Source organism: Muscardinus avellanarius (assembly GCF_963383645.1).
Source record: "Muscardinus avellanarius genome assembly, chromosome: 21".
NCBI classification, from domain to species: Eukaryota; Metazoa; Chordata; class Mammalia; order Rodentia; family Gliridae; genus Muscardinus; species Muscardinus avellanarius.
Window position 1 is genome coordinate 772,501 of NC_137807.1, and position 17,150 is coordinate 789,650.

Genomic DNA, 17,150 nt, shown 5'->3' on the forward strand with positions numbered 1-17,150 from the left:
ACAAAAAAGAACAAAAAGTTCCTACTGTGTAAGTAGCTGCAGGCCAACGGTTTCTCTGAGCCCTGTCACTCACAGGTATTCTTTATTTTATATGCACCACTCACCAGGACCTTTGGACTTCTGGTAATAAGAATGTCCAGCTGATCTGTTAAGAAAGGATATAAATAATATGTAATAAGTAACAACACTAGAAATGTATTTCAAATGAAAAAGAATATTACATCTGCTTCTTAATTTTTTTTTTTTTTGGTGCTGGGGATTGAACCCAGAGGCATTCTACCTCCAAGATACACCCCCAGACCAATTTTATTTTTGGAAACATGGGTCTTACTAGGTTGCTGAGAGTCTAAGTTGCCCAGGCTGGCTTTGAACCTGCGATCTTCCTGTCTCAGCCTCCCTAATACTGGGATTACAAGTGTGCCCAACTATGCCCAGCCTGCTTTTTCATTTTTATATTTCTATCAGATGTCTTACAATTTTACTCCTGCAATTCTCTTTAAATCCTTAATGATTCTAAGCTTTTTACATAATGAGGTTTTTGTTTGTTTGTTTGTTGTTTTTTGTTTTTGCGGGTCTGGAGATGGAACCCAGGAGCATTCTGAGTTACACCCCATCCCTATTTTTTATTCTTAATTTGGAAACAGGGTCTCACTGAGTTGCAGAGGGCCTAAATAGCTGAGGCTGGCTGTCAACAGAGATCCTCCTGTCTCAGCCTCCCAAATGCTGGGATCACAAGTGTACAACATTAGTAGTTTGTTTGTTTGTTTGTTGGTTGGTTGGTTGGTTGGTTGGTTGGTCCTGGGGATGGAATCCAGGCGCATTCTACCTCGGAGCTACACCCCAAGCCCTGTTTCTTATTCTTTTTTTTTTTGAAACAGGGTCTCACTGAGTTGCAAAGAAAGGGCCCCTCACTAAGTAACTGAGGGTGTCCTGGAATTGTTATCCTCCTGTCTCAGCCTTCCAAATGCTAGAATTACAAGTGTGCCCTACCACGCCCGGTTTACATTAGGTTTTTTTTTTTTTTTTTTTTTTTTTTTGCGGATTTGGGATGGAACCCAGGGGCACTTGACCTCCGAGCTACAACCCCTGCCCTATTTTTTTATTTTATTTTGAAACAGGGTCTCACTAAGTTGCAGGGGTGGGGGGGCTCACTAAGTAGCTGAGGCTGGCCACGAACCGTGATCCTCCGGTCTCAGCCTCCTGAATGCTGGGATTACAAGCGTGCGCCACCACGCCCGGCTTTACGTTAGTATTTAAAAATAAGTGGCTCTGGCCTGTCATCCCAGCTGCTCGGGAGGCTGTCTGAAGGACCCCACGTTCTAGGCCATCCCTAGCTATGGAGTATCTTAGAGGGATTACCCAGCAGGCTCGAGGCCCCGAGTTCGATCCAAAATAAAATAAAAACAAATGGCTAAAGGAACATCGGGAGCGAGGACCACGGCCTGCCTTAGTGAACCCCGCAGCTGTTCTTTAGAAAAAGGAGGACGGAGGGGCTGCCTCCGCAGTGACTTGAGCCGCGGATTAAGATGGGAATCTCCCCCTCCGGCCCTGCCGCCCTCCTCGGGTGGATCGGGGCAGGAAGACCCCCGGGCAGGGGCGCAGTCCGCGTCCAGGCCCCCTCCAGCTCCCTCGCAGGCCCGGCCGACCGCGGGCCGCCTCCATCTATGGCGTCGTCCGCCTCCCCGCGGGCCCAGCCTCACCCGCCGCCGCCACCCTCGGCCCGGGCCTCTGAGGAGCCGCGCTCGGTGCCCCCGGGCCCGGGACCCCGGCCCGGCATCTCCCCGCCGCCCGGGTCGCGAGCTGCGCGCGGGAGATGCTCTCTGCGGTCCCCTCCCGGGTCCGCGCGCGCGGATGCAAGCGCAGATCCAGGGCTGCACCTTGGCATCTTTTGAGTGGAAGGGCGGGATCGCGGAAGGAACCCTGCAATGCGCCCTCCGACAAAAAGTGCCTTCCAGCCTGTCAGTGCGTTTTGCGGATCTTCGCGGGTGTCACCACCGAAAGTAAAACGCACGCCAGCCCAGGACCAAGGCGCTCGCCCGAAGGGATGCTGAGCGCGATCCCGTTATCCGTTATCACCTAGGCAACCAGGCCTGGGGCGTGGCCCAACGGCGCCAACCACTTCTGCGCACGCGCGATCCGGCCTTCTAACTCCTCCCCTCGGCGTTCCCGCAGGGCGCGTTCCTCACGCAGCTTGGCCCACCGGCCTCTCCGTAGTTCGGGGCGTGGCGCCACGGGCTACGTTGAAGGGGAAGGTCGATTGCGATTGGCTCGAACTTCGCGACCACGGAAGTCAGTGGGCGTGGCGCCAAGGCGGAAGGGAGTGTGCGGACAGCGCCGGGAGCCCGAGAGCCGGCATGCCGCGGTACGCGCAGCTGGTCATGGGCCCCGCGGGCAGCGGGAAGGTGAGCATCGGAAAGTGGCTCGTGGGCGGCAGGGGTTCGGGGACCCCGAAACCCGGGCGTCTCCCCGCTGTGTGCTTAAGTGTCCCTTTTGTGTGTGTGTTTGGTACTGGGGATTGATCCAGAAGGATTCTACCTCGGAGCTACACTCCAGGCCCTACCACTTTTTTTTTTTTTTCTTTTTTGCAGTACTGGGGTTGAAACCCAGGGGCATTCTACCTTTGAACTACACCACAGCTCGATTTTTTTATTCTTTATTTCGAAACAGAGTCTCACTGAGTTGTAAAAGGCCTCAGTAAGTAGCTGAGGCTGTCCTCGAACCGCGATCCTCCTGTCTCAGCCTCCCGACCCGGTCCTACTGGGTGTGTTGGCATTCGCCTGTAATCCCAGTACTTGGGAGGCCGAGACGGGAGGATCTCAGGGTCAAGGACAACCTTGACAGTGTCCTGAGAGTCTCAGTAACCTAGTGAGACCCTGTTTCAAACTAAAAAATAAAATAGGGCTAGAAGTATGGCTCAGAGGTAGGATTCTCCTGGTTTCAATCCCCAGTACCACAAAATAAATAAATAAAATTTGCTTATTAGCCGGGCATGGTGGCACATGCCTGTAATCTCTTAGAACTTAGAAGGTACAGACAGGAAGGTTCCAAGTTCAAGGACAGCCTTAGCAATTTAGCGGAGCCCCTCAGCAACTCAGTGAGACCCCCGAGACAGCTGAGGCTGTCCTCCAACCTGAGCTCCTCCTGTCTCATTCCACCAAGCCCTGGGATTACAAGTGTGCGCCACCCTTCCCGGCTAAGAATTGCCATTTGAATCTTTCCATTAGTCAAATCGAGGGGCAGAGCAGAGAAGTAGCTTCTCGGAGTTACTGGTGAGTCCAGGCCAGGTCCACATCTGTAGCCCAGGCCAGCACCCCGACCCGCTGCCCAGGGACCTTTTCCTAGTTTTCCTCCAGTGTCTCGGCTGGCGCAGGCAGAGGTGGACCGTGCTCAGTGGGTGTGGAGGCCAGCGCACACCCCAGGAGTGACCTCTGCCCTGTGATGTTCCCAGAGCACCTACTGTGCCACCATGGTCCAGCACTGCGAAGCCCTCAACCGGTCTGTCCAGGTGGTGAACCTAGATCCAGCAGCTGAGCACTTCAACTACCCCGTGATGGCGGGTGAGTCCCAGCGGAGCCCCCTCCTCCAGGAACACTGAGGGCTGGGGTGGGGAGGGGTGCTGGCCACTCGGCATGGACACTGAGGCAGCAGGTATTACAGGGAGGGTCCCTGGTTTCTTGGCGGACAACGTGAGGCTGTGTGTCACTTGGTGGTGTGTTCATGGTGATATGTGATCAAATCCTTTCTTAGTCCTTTTTTAGAATTGAGAGCCCCTTTTTCTCTTTTGTAGCTCGGAGGTAGAATGCCCCTGGGTTCCATCACCAGTACCGGGGGGAAAAAATGGGGATGTAGCTCGGAGGTAGAAGGCCCCCAGTACCCCCCAATACACACACACACACACACACACACACACACACACACACACACACACCTATGTATGCATGTTTGTATGAATGTATGTATTTACCTGGGAAAGTAGATTATATCAGCGCTTAAAGAGCTCCCCCCTTCTTTTTGCATCACTGGGGATGGAACCCAGGGGCATTCTACCTCTGAGTTATACCCCAACCCAATTTTTTATTCTTTATTTTGAAACAGGCTCTCACTAAGTTGTTTAAGGCCTCACTAAGCAGCTGAGGCTGGCTGCAAACCTGCGGTCCTCCGGTTTCAGTCTCCTAAGTACCGGATGACAAGTGTGCACCACTCGCTGAGGCTGTCCGCAAATCACAATCTTCCTGTCTCAGCCTCCCAAATGCTGGGATGACAAGTGTGCACCACCACGCCTGGCTCAATTTTTTTTTTTTTTTTTTTTTTGCAGGTCTGGGGATGGAACCCAGAGGCCTTCGACCTCTGAGCTCCACCCCCTTCCCAATTTTTTTTATCCTTTATTTTGAAACAGGGTCTCACTGAGTTGCGGAGGGCATCACTAAGTAGCTGAGGCTGTACACGAACAGCCATCCTCCGGTCTCAGCCTCCCGAATGCTGGGATGACAAGAGTGCGCCACCACGCCCGGCTATATTCCAATATTTGGTCTAGCTGTGCAGTAACTTACTGCTCAGTCTCCTCTTGACGGACATGTAATTTGATACATAAGAGTTTTTTAACATAGGCAGGAAATTATTTTTTTGAGCAGACGCATACATTCAGGGCCCTGTCTGTCCTTCTTAGACATCCGGGAACTGATCGAGGTGGATGACGTGATGGAGGACGACTCTCTGAGGTTCGGTCCCAACGGAGGGCTGGTATTTTGCATGGAGTACTTTGCCAACAATTTTGACTGGCTGGAGAACTGTCTCGGCCATGTCGAGGACGACTACATCCTCTTCGATTGTCCAGGTGAGTTGGTAGCCTGCATGGATTGTTTTTCCTGAAGTGGTGCTCTCGGGACAGAGGAGAGCCGCTATCGCTCCGCACTGGCCTGTCCTGCAGCAGGGGGCCGGGCTCTTGGTGGTTCTCCTTCCTTCCTGAGATTGTCCCCTGCTTACCTGGTTCACAAGGAGCACCGCAGAGAACACGGAGCCGTGGTCTTCACCCTCCCTGGGGTGCTCATGGTCCACTGCCGTGAATTTGCATGTGTGTAAGACTGGGGATGGAACCCAGGGGCATTCTGCCTGCGAGCTACACCCCAGCCCAATTTTATTTATTTATTTATTTATTTATTTATTTATTTAGGGTCTGGGGATGGAACCCAGGGGCAATCAACCTCCAAACTACACCCCCAGCCCTATTTTTTTATTCTTTATTTTGAATTAGGGTCTTACTGAGTTGCAGAGGGCCTCACTAAGTAGCTGAGACTGTCCACAAATTGCGATCTCCTGTCTCAGCCTCCTGAATGCTGGGATTACAAGCGTGCGCCACCATGCCCGGTTTATTTTTCTATTTTAAAATAGTTTCACAGTCTGGGCCTCTGGTCCCGACCCTGGGCGGGTGGGCAGGCGCTGGCGGGGCACCCTTCGGCGACCCCCTCTCCACCCGGAAGGACCTGTGGTCCGGACCTCTGGCCCCAACCCTGGGCAGGTGGGAAGGTGCTGGCGGGGCACCCCTAGGCGACCCCCTTCCCACCTGGAAGGACCCTGTAAAAAAGGAAAAGAAAAAGAAAAAAGGAAAATATCGGAGAGGGGTCAAGGAGGCTGTGGCGGATGCCAGGATACTGGAGATGCAGACAAAACTTATGAAAATGAACTGGAATTATTAGAAAAATTCCCCGCTAAGGAGGACTGCTTCTTCTCTACATTGTTAAGAATCTTGGACATCACCTGTAAGGAGAGAGACTTTAGCAGAGACCAAGGAGAAAGGTAGTGCTGAAAGCAGTCTCCGCGATGGCGTTGGAGACCTGTATTCAGGAGAAGCAGAAATCGGAGCCTATCAACCTTATTTTTTTTTTTGAGAAATTACACCAAAGGTCGAATGCTACCGTCATGCATGCTTAGGAACACTGGACAACATTCAGAGTGGAAAAGAGGTTGGGAAAGATTTGAAATGGTGGAGGCAGTGGCAATGGCAGTGGCCAGTACTCAGGGGAGGCAGAGATCTGATGCATTACACCTGGAACCTTTGAAGTAATGACACCAGAGGCAGAATGCTACCACCACACACCTCGAGAACGTGGGACAAATGGTTGGACGAAGAGGGTCCTCGGATTAGAGCCTGCCGAGGAGGTGAGGCCGGCGACGGACACATCAAAGCTGGGATTGGAGCCTGTCATGAGGCAAGGCCGGTGCTGGAGCCTCCGAGGCCGGGATTGGAGCCTGCCGAGAGGTTAGGCCGGTGCCAGGGCCAACGGCCGGCATCAGAGCCTGCCATTTGGACGGGCCAGTGCTGGGGCCTCTGAGGTCAAAATAAGAGCCTGCCGAGGGGTTAGGCCGGTGCCAGGGCCAATAGCCAGGATCAGAGACTGCCATGAGGCAAGGCCGGTGCTGGGGCTTCCGAGGCCAGGATCGGAGCCTGCCGAGGGGTCAGGCCGGTGCTAGGGCCAGTGTGGCTGTGATTGGAGCCTGCCGTGAGGCAAGGCCAGTGCTGGGGCTTCCGAGGCCGGGATCAGAGCCTGCTGAGGGGTTAGGCCGGTGCCGGGGCCAGCGGCCAGCATCGGAGCCTTCCGTGAGGCAAGGCCGCTATTGAGGCCTCTGAGGCCGGGATCGGAGCCTGCCTAGGGGTTAGGCCGGTGCTGGGGCCAGCGAGGCTGGGATCGGAGCCTGCTGAGGGGTTAGGTCGGTGCCAGAGCCAACGACTGGCATCGGAGTCAGCCGTGAGGCAAGGCCGGTGTGAGGCCTCCGAGGCCGGGATTGGAGCCTGCCGAGAGGTTAGGCCGGTGCCGGGGCCAGCGGCTGGCATCGGAGCCTTTTGTGAGGCAAGGCCACTATTGAGGCCTCCGAGGCCAGGATCGGAGCCTGCCGAGGGGTTAGGCCGGTGCTGGAGCTAGCGAGGCTGGCATCAGAGCCTTCCATGAGGCAAGGCTGCTATTGAGGCCTCCAAGGCTGGGATCGGAGCCAGCTGAGGGGTTAGGCCGGTGTCAGGGCTAGCAAGGCCAGAATCGGGGCCTCCCATGAGGCAAGGCCACTGCTTGAGCCTGCGAGGTCTGGATCAGTCCACCGGGTATCCAGGCCACAACTAAGGCCGTCAAGAGTGAGATCGGTATTTGCAACGCGGCATGCACATAGAAATATCGCAGAAAATTAAAACCAGATGCTTCCCCTAATCAGCAATAACTAAGAGGAAAGGGGCAACAGGAAGTGGTCGAGCTATAGAAAGGGCCCTATAGTGAAGCAACTAAGGTGACCAATCAGAGGGTATGGAAAAGGGGACGATGGAGCCTTTTAAAAAGCAGGAGGTACATAAACACATGTATCAAAGTTAATCACCAAACAAGCATGGGATCGAGGGAGGGGGAGGGAATGGGATGGGGACTGGATGAGGGCTAATTGGATGATGTGTGCTTGTATATCCTCTCAAGTCTTGTATTCCAATGTGATGTCTGATTACAATGCACCAATAAAAATAAATTTAAAAAAATGTTTTCACTAGCTGGGCGTAGTGGCGCACGCTTGTAATCCCCGTGCTTGGGAGGTGGAGACAGGAGGATCGCACAGATTCGAAGCCAGCCACGCTGGCTTAAGAGATCCTGTTTCCAAATAAAATATAAAAAATAGGTCTGGGAGTGTAGCCCGGAGGTAGAAGGGTTCCATCCCCAGTACCACAAAAAAAAAAAAAAAAAAGACTAAAATAAACCGGGCATGGTGGCGCATGCTTGTAATCCCAGCATTTGGAAGGCTGAGACCGGAGGATCACGGTTTGTGGCTATCCTCAGCTACTTAGTGAGGCCCTCCACAACTCAGTGAGACCCAGTTTCAAAATAAAGAATAAAAGCCGGGCGTGGTGGCGCAAGCTTGTAATCCCAGCATTCGGGAGGCTGAGACCTGGAGGATCGCGGTTCACGGACAGCCTCAGCTACTTAGTGAGGCCCTCTGCAACTCAGTGAGACCTGGTTTCAAAATAAAGAATAAAAAATAGGGCAGGGGGTGTAGCTCGGAGGTTGAATGCCCCTGGGTTCCATCCCCAGACCCGCCTCACCCCTTGGCAGGCTCCGATCCTGTCCTCACTTGTTCCAGCACCGGCCTAACCCCTCAGCAGGCTCTGATCCTGGCCTCGGAGGCCCCACACCGGCCTGACCCCTCGGCAGGCTCCAATCCCGGCCTCGGAGGCCCCAGCACTGGCCTTGACTCACGGCAGGCTCTGATCCCGGCCTCGCTGGCCCCAGCACCGGCCTAACCCCTAGGCAGGCTCTGATCCCAGCCTCGGAGGCCTCAATAGCGGCTTTGCCTCATGGAAGGCTCCGATGCTGGCCGCTGGCCCCGGCACCAGCCTTGCCTCACGGCAGGCTCCGATCCCGGCCACGCTGGCCCTGGCACCAGCCTGACCCCTCGGCAGGCTCCGATCCTGGCCTCGGAGGCCCCAGCACCGGCCTTGCCTCACGGAAGGCTCCGATGACGGCCACTGGCCCTGGCACCAGCCTAACCCCTCAGCAGGCCAGGTTGACGCTCAGAGGTGGAATGCCCTGGGTTCCATCCTCAGCATCACAGTGAGTGTGCGGATCTTGCCGGGAGAGCGCGCCGCACGGTGCTGGCCGTGACCGTCCTGTGCTTCCCGCAGGTCAGATCGAGCTGTACACGCACCTGCCAGTGATGAAGCAGCTGGTCCAGCAGCTGGAGCAGTGGGAGTTCCGGGTCTGCGGCGTGTTCCTCGTCGACTCTCAGTTCATGGTGGAGTCGTTCAAGGTCTGAGCGGAACCCTTGTAGACTGCGCACGCAGTGGCCTCTCCTTTAACTCCTCGACGACTCTGGGCCTTCTGCATTCTGCTTCTGGCCTACTCGTACCCCTTAGTAAATCACCGTGGCAGGGCGTGGTTGGTGTGTGCCTGTCTGTAATCCTGGTACTTGGGAGGCCGAGACAGGAAGATCCCAGGCTTGAGGCCAGTCTCAGCAACTTAGTGAGAATAAAGAGAAACTTTTTTTTTTTTAAAAAAAAGTAAAAATTGAGCCAGTGTTTGAAGCCGGGCGCGGTGGTGCACGCTTGTAATCCCAGCATTTAGGAGGCTGAGACCGGAGGATCGCGGTTCGTGTACAGCCTCAGCTACTTAGTGAGGCCCTCCGCAACTCAGTGAGACCCTGTTTCAAAATAAAGGATAAAAAAAATTGGGAAGGGGGTGGAGCTCGGAGGTCGAAGGCCTCTGGGTTCCATCCCCAGACCTGCAAAAAAAAAAAAAAAATTGAGCCAGTGTGGTGGTGCACACTTGTCATCCCAGCATTTGGGAGACTGAGACAGAAAGATTGTGATTTGCGGACAGCCTCGACTACTTAGTGAGGCCCTCTGCAACTCAGTGAGACCCGGTTTCAATATTAAGAATAAAAAAAATAGGGCTGAGGGTGTGGCTCGGAGGTAGAAAGCCCCTGGGTTCCACCCTCAGTAACACACACACACACACACACACACACACACACACACACACACGGCCTCATAGGTTGCTGGGAATCTCACTAGATTACTGAGGCTGGCCTGGAGCCTGCCGTCCTGTCTCAGCCTCCCAGGTGCCGGGCTTACACGGCCCAGGCGCCGTGGACGTGCCTGTGGAGACGTATCAGCAGCTGAGTCCCCTCCCTGCCTCTCTCCCCTCCAGTTTACTTCCGGCACCTTGGCAGCCCTGAGTGTCATGGTGTCTCTAGAGATCCCACAGGTCAACATCATGACCAAGATGGATCTGCTGAGCAGGAGAGCACAGAAGGAGATAGAGAAGTGAGTAGCCGCGGGGAGCGCCGGTCTGTCTGTCTGTCTGTCTGTCTGTAGGTGTCCCGAGCCCTTTTTTTTTTTGGCAATATTAGTGATGGAACCCAGGGGCATTCTACCTCTGAGCAACACCCCAAGCACGATTTTTTATTATTTTGTTTTATTTTTGCGGGTCTGGGGATGGAACCCAGGGCATTCAACCTCCAAGCTCCACTCCCTACCCTATTTTTTATTCTTTACTTTGAAACTGGGTCTCGCTAAGTTGCAGAGGGCCTAAGAGCTGAGGCTGTCCGCAAAGCACGATCCTCCGGTATCCGCCTCCCAAAGGCTGGGGTTACAAGTGTGCGCCAACATGCCCGGCTGGATTTTGTTGGGGTTTTTTTGGTGGTACTGGGGGTGGAACCCAGGGGCTTTCTATCTCCAGGCTACACTCCCAGACCTATTTTATACTTTATTTGGAAACAGGGTCTCACTAAGTTGCTGAGAGCCTCACTAAGTAGCTGAGGCTGGCTTTGAACCTGTGTGATCCTCCCGTCTCAGCCTCCCAAGCACGAGGATTACAAGCGTGCGCCACCACGCCTGGCCTCCTGGTTGGATTTTTTATTCTTTATTTGGAAACAGGGTCTCACTGAGTTTCAAAGGGCCTCGCTAAGTAGTAGCTGAGGTGGCCGCGAACCGCGATCCTCTTGTCTCAGCCTCTCAGATGCTGGGATTATAACCATGCGCCCCCGCGCCCGGCCCTTCTTCCTTTCACTCATCTGACTTCGCTCTCACTTTCAAAGGTTTCTGGATCCCGACATGTACTCTTTGTTAAAAGATTCGAGAAGTGACCTACGCAGCAAAAAATTCAAAAAGTTGACTCAAGCCATATGCGGATTGGTGAGCTTCTCCTTTCTATTTTGCGGTCCTGGGGATGGGAACCAGGGACATCTACCTCTGAGCCACGCCCGGCCTAGTTTTTTTTATTTTTTATTTTTTATTTTTTGGTGGTACTGGGGGTGGAACCCAGAGGCTTTCTACCTCCGGGCTATACTCCCAGACCCATTTTATATATTTTTTGGAAACAGGGTCTCACTAAGTTGCTGAGAGCCTCACTAAGTAGCTGCGGCTGGCTTCGAACCTGCGTGATCCTCCTGTCTCAGCCTCCCAAGCGCGGGGATGACAAGCGTGTGCCACCACGCCCGGCATTAAATTATGTTTTGAAAGGGTTTCCCTAGGTTAATGAGAATCTCACAACTTGCTGAGGCTGTCCTCAAACCTGTGATCCTCCTGCCTCAGCCTCTCCAGTACTGGGATTACAGGTGTGCACCACCATGCCTGGCTGCGCTGGTAAACTTTTGAAGTGTAGCTTTTCTTTTTGCTTTTGTTTTTTCCTAAACAACCAGCTCAGGTGTTTACCCATATCCAGTCAGTCATCTCCTTTCTGGAAAGTACGGATCAGCCCTGTTTTTTGCAAAGAGAAGGAGGGTGGGGCAGACCGTGCCCCGGCCAGTCAACAGCGTGACTTAAGCGTAGTTGCTGGCAGCGGTCAATAAATTAGCTGGCATACCTGTCATTTCAAGTCAGATGAGCAGCTTGGAACCATCTGTGCCTTCATGATGTTTCCAGCGGGAGATGAATTTGGATAAATACCCTCGCAACAGTATGTAGTTAGATCATAAGTCATCAGGGCCCTACCTGGTCAGAGGTCAGGAAATCAATAATGATTTGCTCTTGCTTGTCTCTGGTTGTCCCTCCTGCCCCTCCGCCCAGGGCACGTATACGTCTTCAGTACGAAGGACGAATGCTGATAGAATGTAGATCTCAGCCGGGCGCGGTGGCGCACGCTCGTCATCCCAGTACTCGGGAGGCTGAGACCGGAGGATGGGGGCTCGCGGACAGCCTCAGCTACTTAGCGAGGCCCTCCGCAACTCAGTGAGAGCCTGTTTCAAAATAGAAAATAGAAAATAGGGCTGGAGGTGTAGCTCAGAGGTAGAATGCCCCTGGGTTCCATCCCGAGTACCGAAAATAAACAAACCGCAGATCGCAGTAGAAAATGACCAAGGGCCCTCTCTCGAAACCTCCTCGGGTAGATCGATGACTACAGCATGGTCCGCTTCTTGCCGTACGATCAGTCAGATGAGGAGAGCATGGGCATCGTGTTACAGCACATCGACTTCACCATTCAGTACGGAGAAGACTTGGAATTTAAAGAACCTAAGGTAGGTTCCGGTCGGCGCCGTCCGGTGCGTGTGCGCGGCGCTGGAGGGTGGACCCGGCCATTCGACCCCCGAGCTACACCCCCGGCCTCTTTTTCATTCTTTATTTGGAAACAGGGTCTCACTGAGTTGCGGAGGGCCTCACTAAGTAGCTGAGGCCGTCCGTGAACCGCGATCCTCCGGTCTCGGCCTCCCGAATGCTGGGATGACAAGCGTGCGCCACCACGCGCAGCTCGGTCTTGTTTTTTGTTACTTCTGAGCAGCGCCTGGACCTGGTCGCGGCTCCGTGTAGAGGGCCTCCTGACCAAGGTGCAGAGGCTCGCTGGGTCTGAGGGAGGGAGATGAGGGTATATTCTGTTTTGTTTCCTTGCATCAGGAGCATGAAGATGAATCCTCCTCTGTGTTTGATGACTATTTTCAAGAACATCAAAACGAATGAACACGTCACTGAAAATCAGCTGTGTGTGCGGAGCTCGTGGCCAGATCAGCAGAAAACCCATCTCTTTAAAGGCTGGAATAGTACAGAGCTGCTTATTTCAATGCGGAAAAAAGTCCTTGAGCCGGGCTTGGTGGCGCCCGCTCAAATCCCAGTCCTTGGGAGGCCGAGACAGGAGGATCCCAGGTTCACAACCAGTCTCGGCAACTTGGCGAGGCCCTTTGTGACGTAGCGAGACCCGGCTTCATAGTGAAAAATAAAAAGGGCTGGGGATGTAGCTCAGAGGTAGAACGTCCCCGGGTTCAATCCCCTGTGCCAAGAAATGAAAAATAAAAGTCACAACTGAGGATGTATGCTGATGGTAGTGTTTGCCCAGGATGCACAAGGCCCTGGCTTTGAACCCCAGCGCCACAAAAAAAGAAAAATCTAATGAAAGCACACAGATTTATATGTAGTATAATTTGGCACCTGTGCTATAGTTAAAGCCAATTTGACTTTTTTTTTTTTTTTTTTTTTGTGGTACTGGGGTTCCTGGAAGCCCTTCTACCTCTGGGCTACACTCCCAGACCTATTTTATATTTTATTTGGAAACAGGGTCTCTTAAGCCAGCGAGGCTGGCTTCAAACCTGCGCCATCTTCCTGTCTCCTCCTCCCAAGCGCGGGGATGACAAGCCTGCCCACCACGCCGGGCTGACTTTATTTTTATGGTTGGATTTTTGCTATTTATATAAGGGATCTTTTGAGGGACATGAATTATTGTAAAATTAATTACATATGTAATGTCCAAAGGTAAAAGTCCAGAGAGGTGTGGGTAAGATTATTGCTTATTTATGTCTTCCTATTTTCCTACATTGAAAATGCATTATTTGTATAATTAAAAAGAAAGTCACTGTTTTGATATATATGTGTCGTGTAGGAAAGAAGCAGAAGGTAGCGCTAACCTTTTGTTGTTGTTGTACTATGGATGGAACCCAGGGGCGTTCTTTCTCCGAGCTACACCCCCAGCCCTATGTTTTATTATTTATTTTTGAAACAGGGTCTCACCAAGTTGAGGAGGGCTTCACTAAGTAGCTGAGGCTGGCTGCGAACCTGCGATCCTTCTGTCTCAGCCTTCCAAATTGGGATTGCAAGCCTGCGTCACCACGCCTGGCTGGCAAGCCATTGTTTTAGAAACTGGGTTTGAAACTGGGTGCAGTGGTGCAGGCCTACAAATCCAGTACTAGGAGGCTGAGACAGGAAGATTGCATGTTCAAGGCCAGCCTCAGCCATTTAGGGAGGCTCTCGGCAACTCAATGAGACCCTGTTTCAAAATAAAATAAAATGGGGTTGAGGGTGTAGTTTGGCGGTAGAGTGACCCTGGGTTCAATCCCCTGTACCAAAAAAAAAAAAAAAAAAAAAAAGAAAGAAAGAGAAAGAGAGGGAGGGAGGCAGAAAGGCAGGAAGGAAGAAGAAACATTTGTGCCTCTGATCCTGGTACTGGGAGGCTGAGACAAGAGGATCGCAGGTTTGTGGACAGCCTCAGCTACTTACCATCCTGCCTGTGCTGATCTATGTTAAAAACTCAAACGTGGCCAGGCGTGGTGGCGCACACTTGTAATCCCAGCATTCGGGAGGCTGAGACAGGAGGGTCGCGGTTCACAGAAGCCTCAGCTACTTAGTGAGGCCCTCTGCAGCTCAGTGAGACCCAGTTTCAAAATAAAGAATAAGCCGGGCGTGGTGGCGCACGCTTGTCATCCCCGCGCTTGGGAGGCGGAGACAGGAGGATCGCGCAGGTCCGAAGCCAGCCGCAATGGCTTAGGAGACCCTGTTTCCCAATAAAAATGTAAAAATAGGTCTGGGAGTGTAGCCCGGAGGTAGAAAGGCTTCCAGGAACCCCAGTACCACCAAAAAAAAAAAAAAAGAAGAAGAAGAAAAGAATAAAAGTTTATATAAGCCAGGCATGGTATCACAAGCTTGTGTCTTTTTTGTTTTGTTTTGTTTTGTTTTTCTGGGGTGTGTGTGTGTGGTGCTGGGGGTGGAACCCAGGATCTTTATACCTCCGGGCTACACTCCCGGACCTATTTTCTATTTTATTTGGAAACAGGGTCTCACTAAGTTGCTGAGAGCCTCACTAAGTAGCTGGGGCTGGCTTCGAACCTGCGCGATCCTCCTGTCTCAGCCTCCCAAGCGCGGGGATTACAAGCGTGCGCCCCCACGCCCGGCTGTGATCCTCCTATCTTAGGCTTCCAAGTACTGGGATTACAAGCATGCACCACTGCACCTAGCGTATTTTTGGCATTTCTCTGTTTATTGGTGTCGCTGTGAACACAGGAGCTGGGCGATGGGTAAGTCAGTTTACAGACACTTTTCTAGCACTGCGCGTAGGTCAGGCTGGGCCAAAGCAAGGCTGAATCTTATCAGGCCTTGCACAGACTCTCTTTCATTGAATCCTCCCAGCTGCCTTCAGTTTACTTTGGCCACTTGGTGACCGATCAGCTTGCTGATGCAAAGGAAGCCTCTGTAGAAGCCCTGCAACGCAAGCTTAATTTTTATCATCCTTTGGCCTGGGTAGCATAAGCACACCTGCAGTGTCGTCGTCGTCGTCGTCGTCGTCTTCTTCTTCTTCTTCTTCTTCTTCTTCTTATTATTATTATTATTATTATTATTATTATTATTATTATTTTTTTTTTTTTTTTTTTTTTTTTGGTAGTACTGGGGTTCCTGGAGCCATTTTCACTAAAGAAGCAACGTGAGCCAGAGGTATCAGTGGTAGCTTGCACCCTTGGGGGCGGGGGGGGGGGGTCTTACTAAGTTGCTGAGGCTGGCCTAGAACCTGTGATCTTCCTATCTCAGCCTCCCAAGTACTGAGATTACAGGCACGCCCACCACACCCTGCCTAAGCAGAGAAGCTGTATTGCCTGGTGTTGCATCTTCAGCTCAGATTCCTGGGCTTAGCCTCTGGAGGATCTGATTTGTGTCTGTGGGGAAAGTGAGGGGCCAGATCCTATGCCCTCCCTCTCCAGACAAGTTTGGTGACTGTGCCCTTCCAGTCCCTACTGTCTCCCACTCTGGGTGCCTGGCTCTCTGGAGAGGGTGGCGAGTCTCAGGGCAGACATGCTGGCCCATGAGATTAATGACGGAGAAGGCAGCGCGCCAAGGGATGGGAGAGGGCAATGGATGGGATGGGGGGAGGCTGGGGCGCTACTGGGCTGTGTCTGTGAAGACCTCTTCTGAAAGGTGCTATCTGGCTGGAGACCTGGATGAGAAGCCCGATGCGAGCTGAGCATGGTGGTGCACACCTTTAACCCGACTACAGAACTAGGGAGACTGAAACAGGAGGGTCCCTGGTTTGAGGCCAGCCTCAGCAACGTATCAAGACCCGATTTCAAAACAAAATATAAAAAAGGGCTGGGGGAAGCCGGGCGTGGTGGTGTGTGCTTGCAATGCCAGCATGTGGGAGGCTGAGACAGGAGGATTGCGCTTTGTGGACAGCCTCGGCTTCTTAGTGAGGCCCTTTGCAACTCAGTGAGAACCTGTTTTGAAATAAAGAATTAAAAAATGGGTCTGGGGGTGTAGCTCGGAGGTCGAATGTCTCTGGGTTCCAACCTTAGTGCCACAGAAAACATATTTAAAAAGGGGGGGGGGGGAGCTGAGGAACCAGGCACAGTGGTGGACATTTGTAATCTCAGTACTTGGGAGGCTGAGACAGGATCGCAGGTTGGCGGCCAGCCTCAGCAACTTGTGACTCCCTCTTCCAGCTTGGTGAGCCCCTGTTTCCAAATAAAGAATAAAAAAAAAAAAATGTCTGGGGGTGTGGCTTGGAGGTAGGATGCCCCTGGCTTCAATCTCTAGTACCTAAAAAGGAAAAGAAAAAAAGCAAAAATTGGGCTGGGGGTGTAGCCGGAGGCGCAGTGCCCTGGGTCCCATCCCCGCAGCGCACGCGCACGCGCAGCAGCGGGTTGGCGTCATTCACTCAGATAGTCACTGGCTCCCACTCTGCGGCTTCACGGCAGCAGCGAAGAGGACAAAATCTCTGCCTTTTAGACATTTACGTGGAATGTTCCGTAATGGACATTTACGGAAACGGAGACTTAACGCCAAAAGTAATCTAAGAGAATCTTCAAGCGGAAAAGCGGTCCCTGTTTAAAGCCAGAGGGTGGCGTGGCCCGGGAATGCCTCACTGAAAAGGTGACCTGTAAGGACAAGACAAAGGAGGTGATGAGTCACCGGGCCGCTGACATCCTCGAAACCAGCCCTCTCCGCGCGAGTTCTGCGCGTGCGCGACACTCGGGCCTCGCCCAGGGCTCGGGCGCCCCCTAGCGCCGCTCCAGCTCCGCGCGGCCGGGGCGGGGCGAGGGAACCGGAAGTCCCGCCCTCCTCCCGCCCCGCCCCTTCCGGCTCACTTCCGCCCGGGTCCGCACCTCGGAAGTGTGGCGATTTAGCCAGGTCCTGCTCTTCTCAGTCGAGTCCGGGTCCGCACCAAGATGCCGGTGAGGGTTCGGGCGGGGGCGTGGGGGCGCGGCGAGGCTTGGGCGAGCGGCGGGAAGCGTGCGGGGGCCCGGGGGGCAGAGAGGACGCGGGGCCTGGGGGCCGGGGCCGGCTGGCGGCCTGGGGGGCGGCCCGGCCCGAGGGCCAGCGCGGCCAGCCCCCGCCCCTGCGCCCGCGCGGGCCCCGGAGCCCCCCAGGCCCGCCAGGCCCGGGCTGCCAGGCTGCGCGTCTGGGTTTTCATTTTTCAAGCCCAGAGCCCGGCAGTTCCTTTCCC

At 53.5% G+C, this 17,150-nt stretch overlaps 2 protein-coding genes across 3 annotated transcripts in view; one reads left to right on the top strand and one right to left on the bottom strand.

Moving 5' to 3' along the window:
- FAM216A (family with sequence similarity 216 member A) overlaps window positions 1-1,777 on the bottom strand; it is a gene marked incomplete at both ends in the record, with an annotated part of 6,895 nt that extends 5,118 nt beyond the window's left edge. Inside the window, 2 exons of the mRNA XM_080717577.1 lie at window positions 105-145; window positions 1,701-1,777. Coding sequence (XP_080573703.1) covers window positions 105-145; window positions 1,701-1,777 — 118 coding nt within the window. The remainder of the gene's footprint in view (window positions 1-104; window positions 146-1,700) is intronic.
- A 577-nt stretch (window positions 1,778-2,354) lies between these two features.
- On the top strand, window positions 2,355-12,412 carry GPN3 (GPN-loop GTPase 3; the record flags this gene model as incomplete). Of its 2 annotated transcripts, none has more annotated exons than XM_080717674.1 (8): window positions 2,355-2,423; window positions 3,449-3,557; window positions 4,667-4,834; window positions 8,645-8,769; window positions 9,669-9,784; window positions 10,558-10,654; window positions 11,848-11,976; window positions 12,350-12,412. In XM_080717674.1, the coding sequence occupies 8 exons, from the start codon at window positions 2,355-2,357 to the stop codon at window positions 12,410-12,412; spliced, it is 876 nt and encodes a 291-aa protein (XP_080573800.1). The 2 variants fall into 2 exon arrangements, with proteins under 2 accessions (XP_080573800.1, XP_080573801.1); XM_080717675.1 differs by having other exon boundaries at window positions 2,355-2,402.
- Between the last annotated feature and the right edge of the window lie 4,738 nt (window positions 12,413-17,150).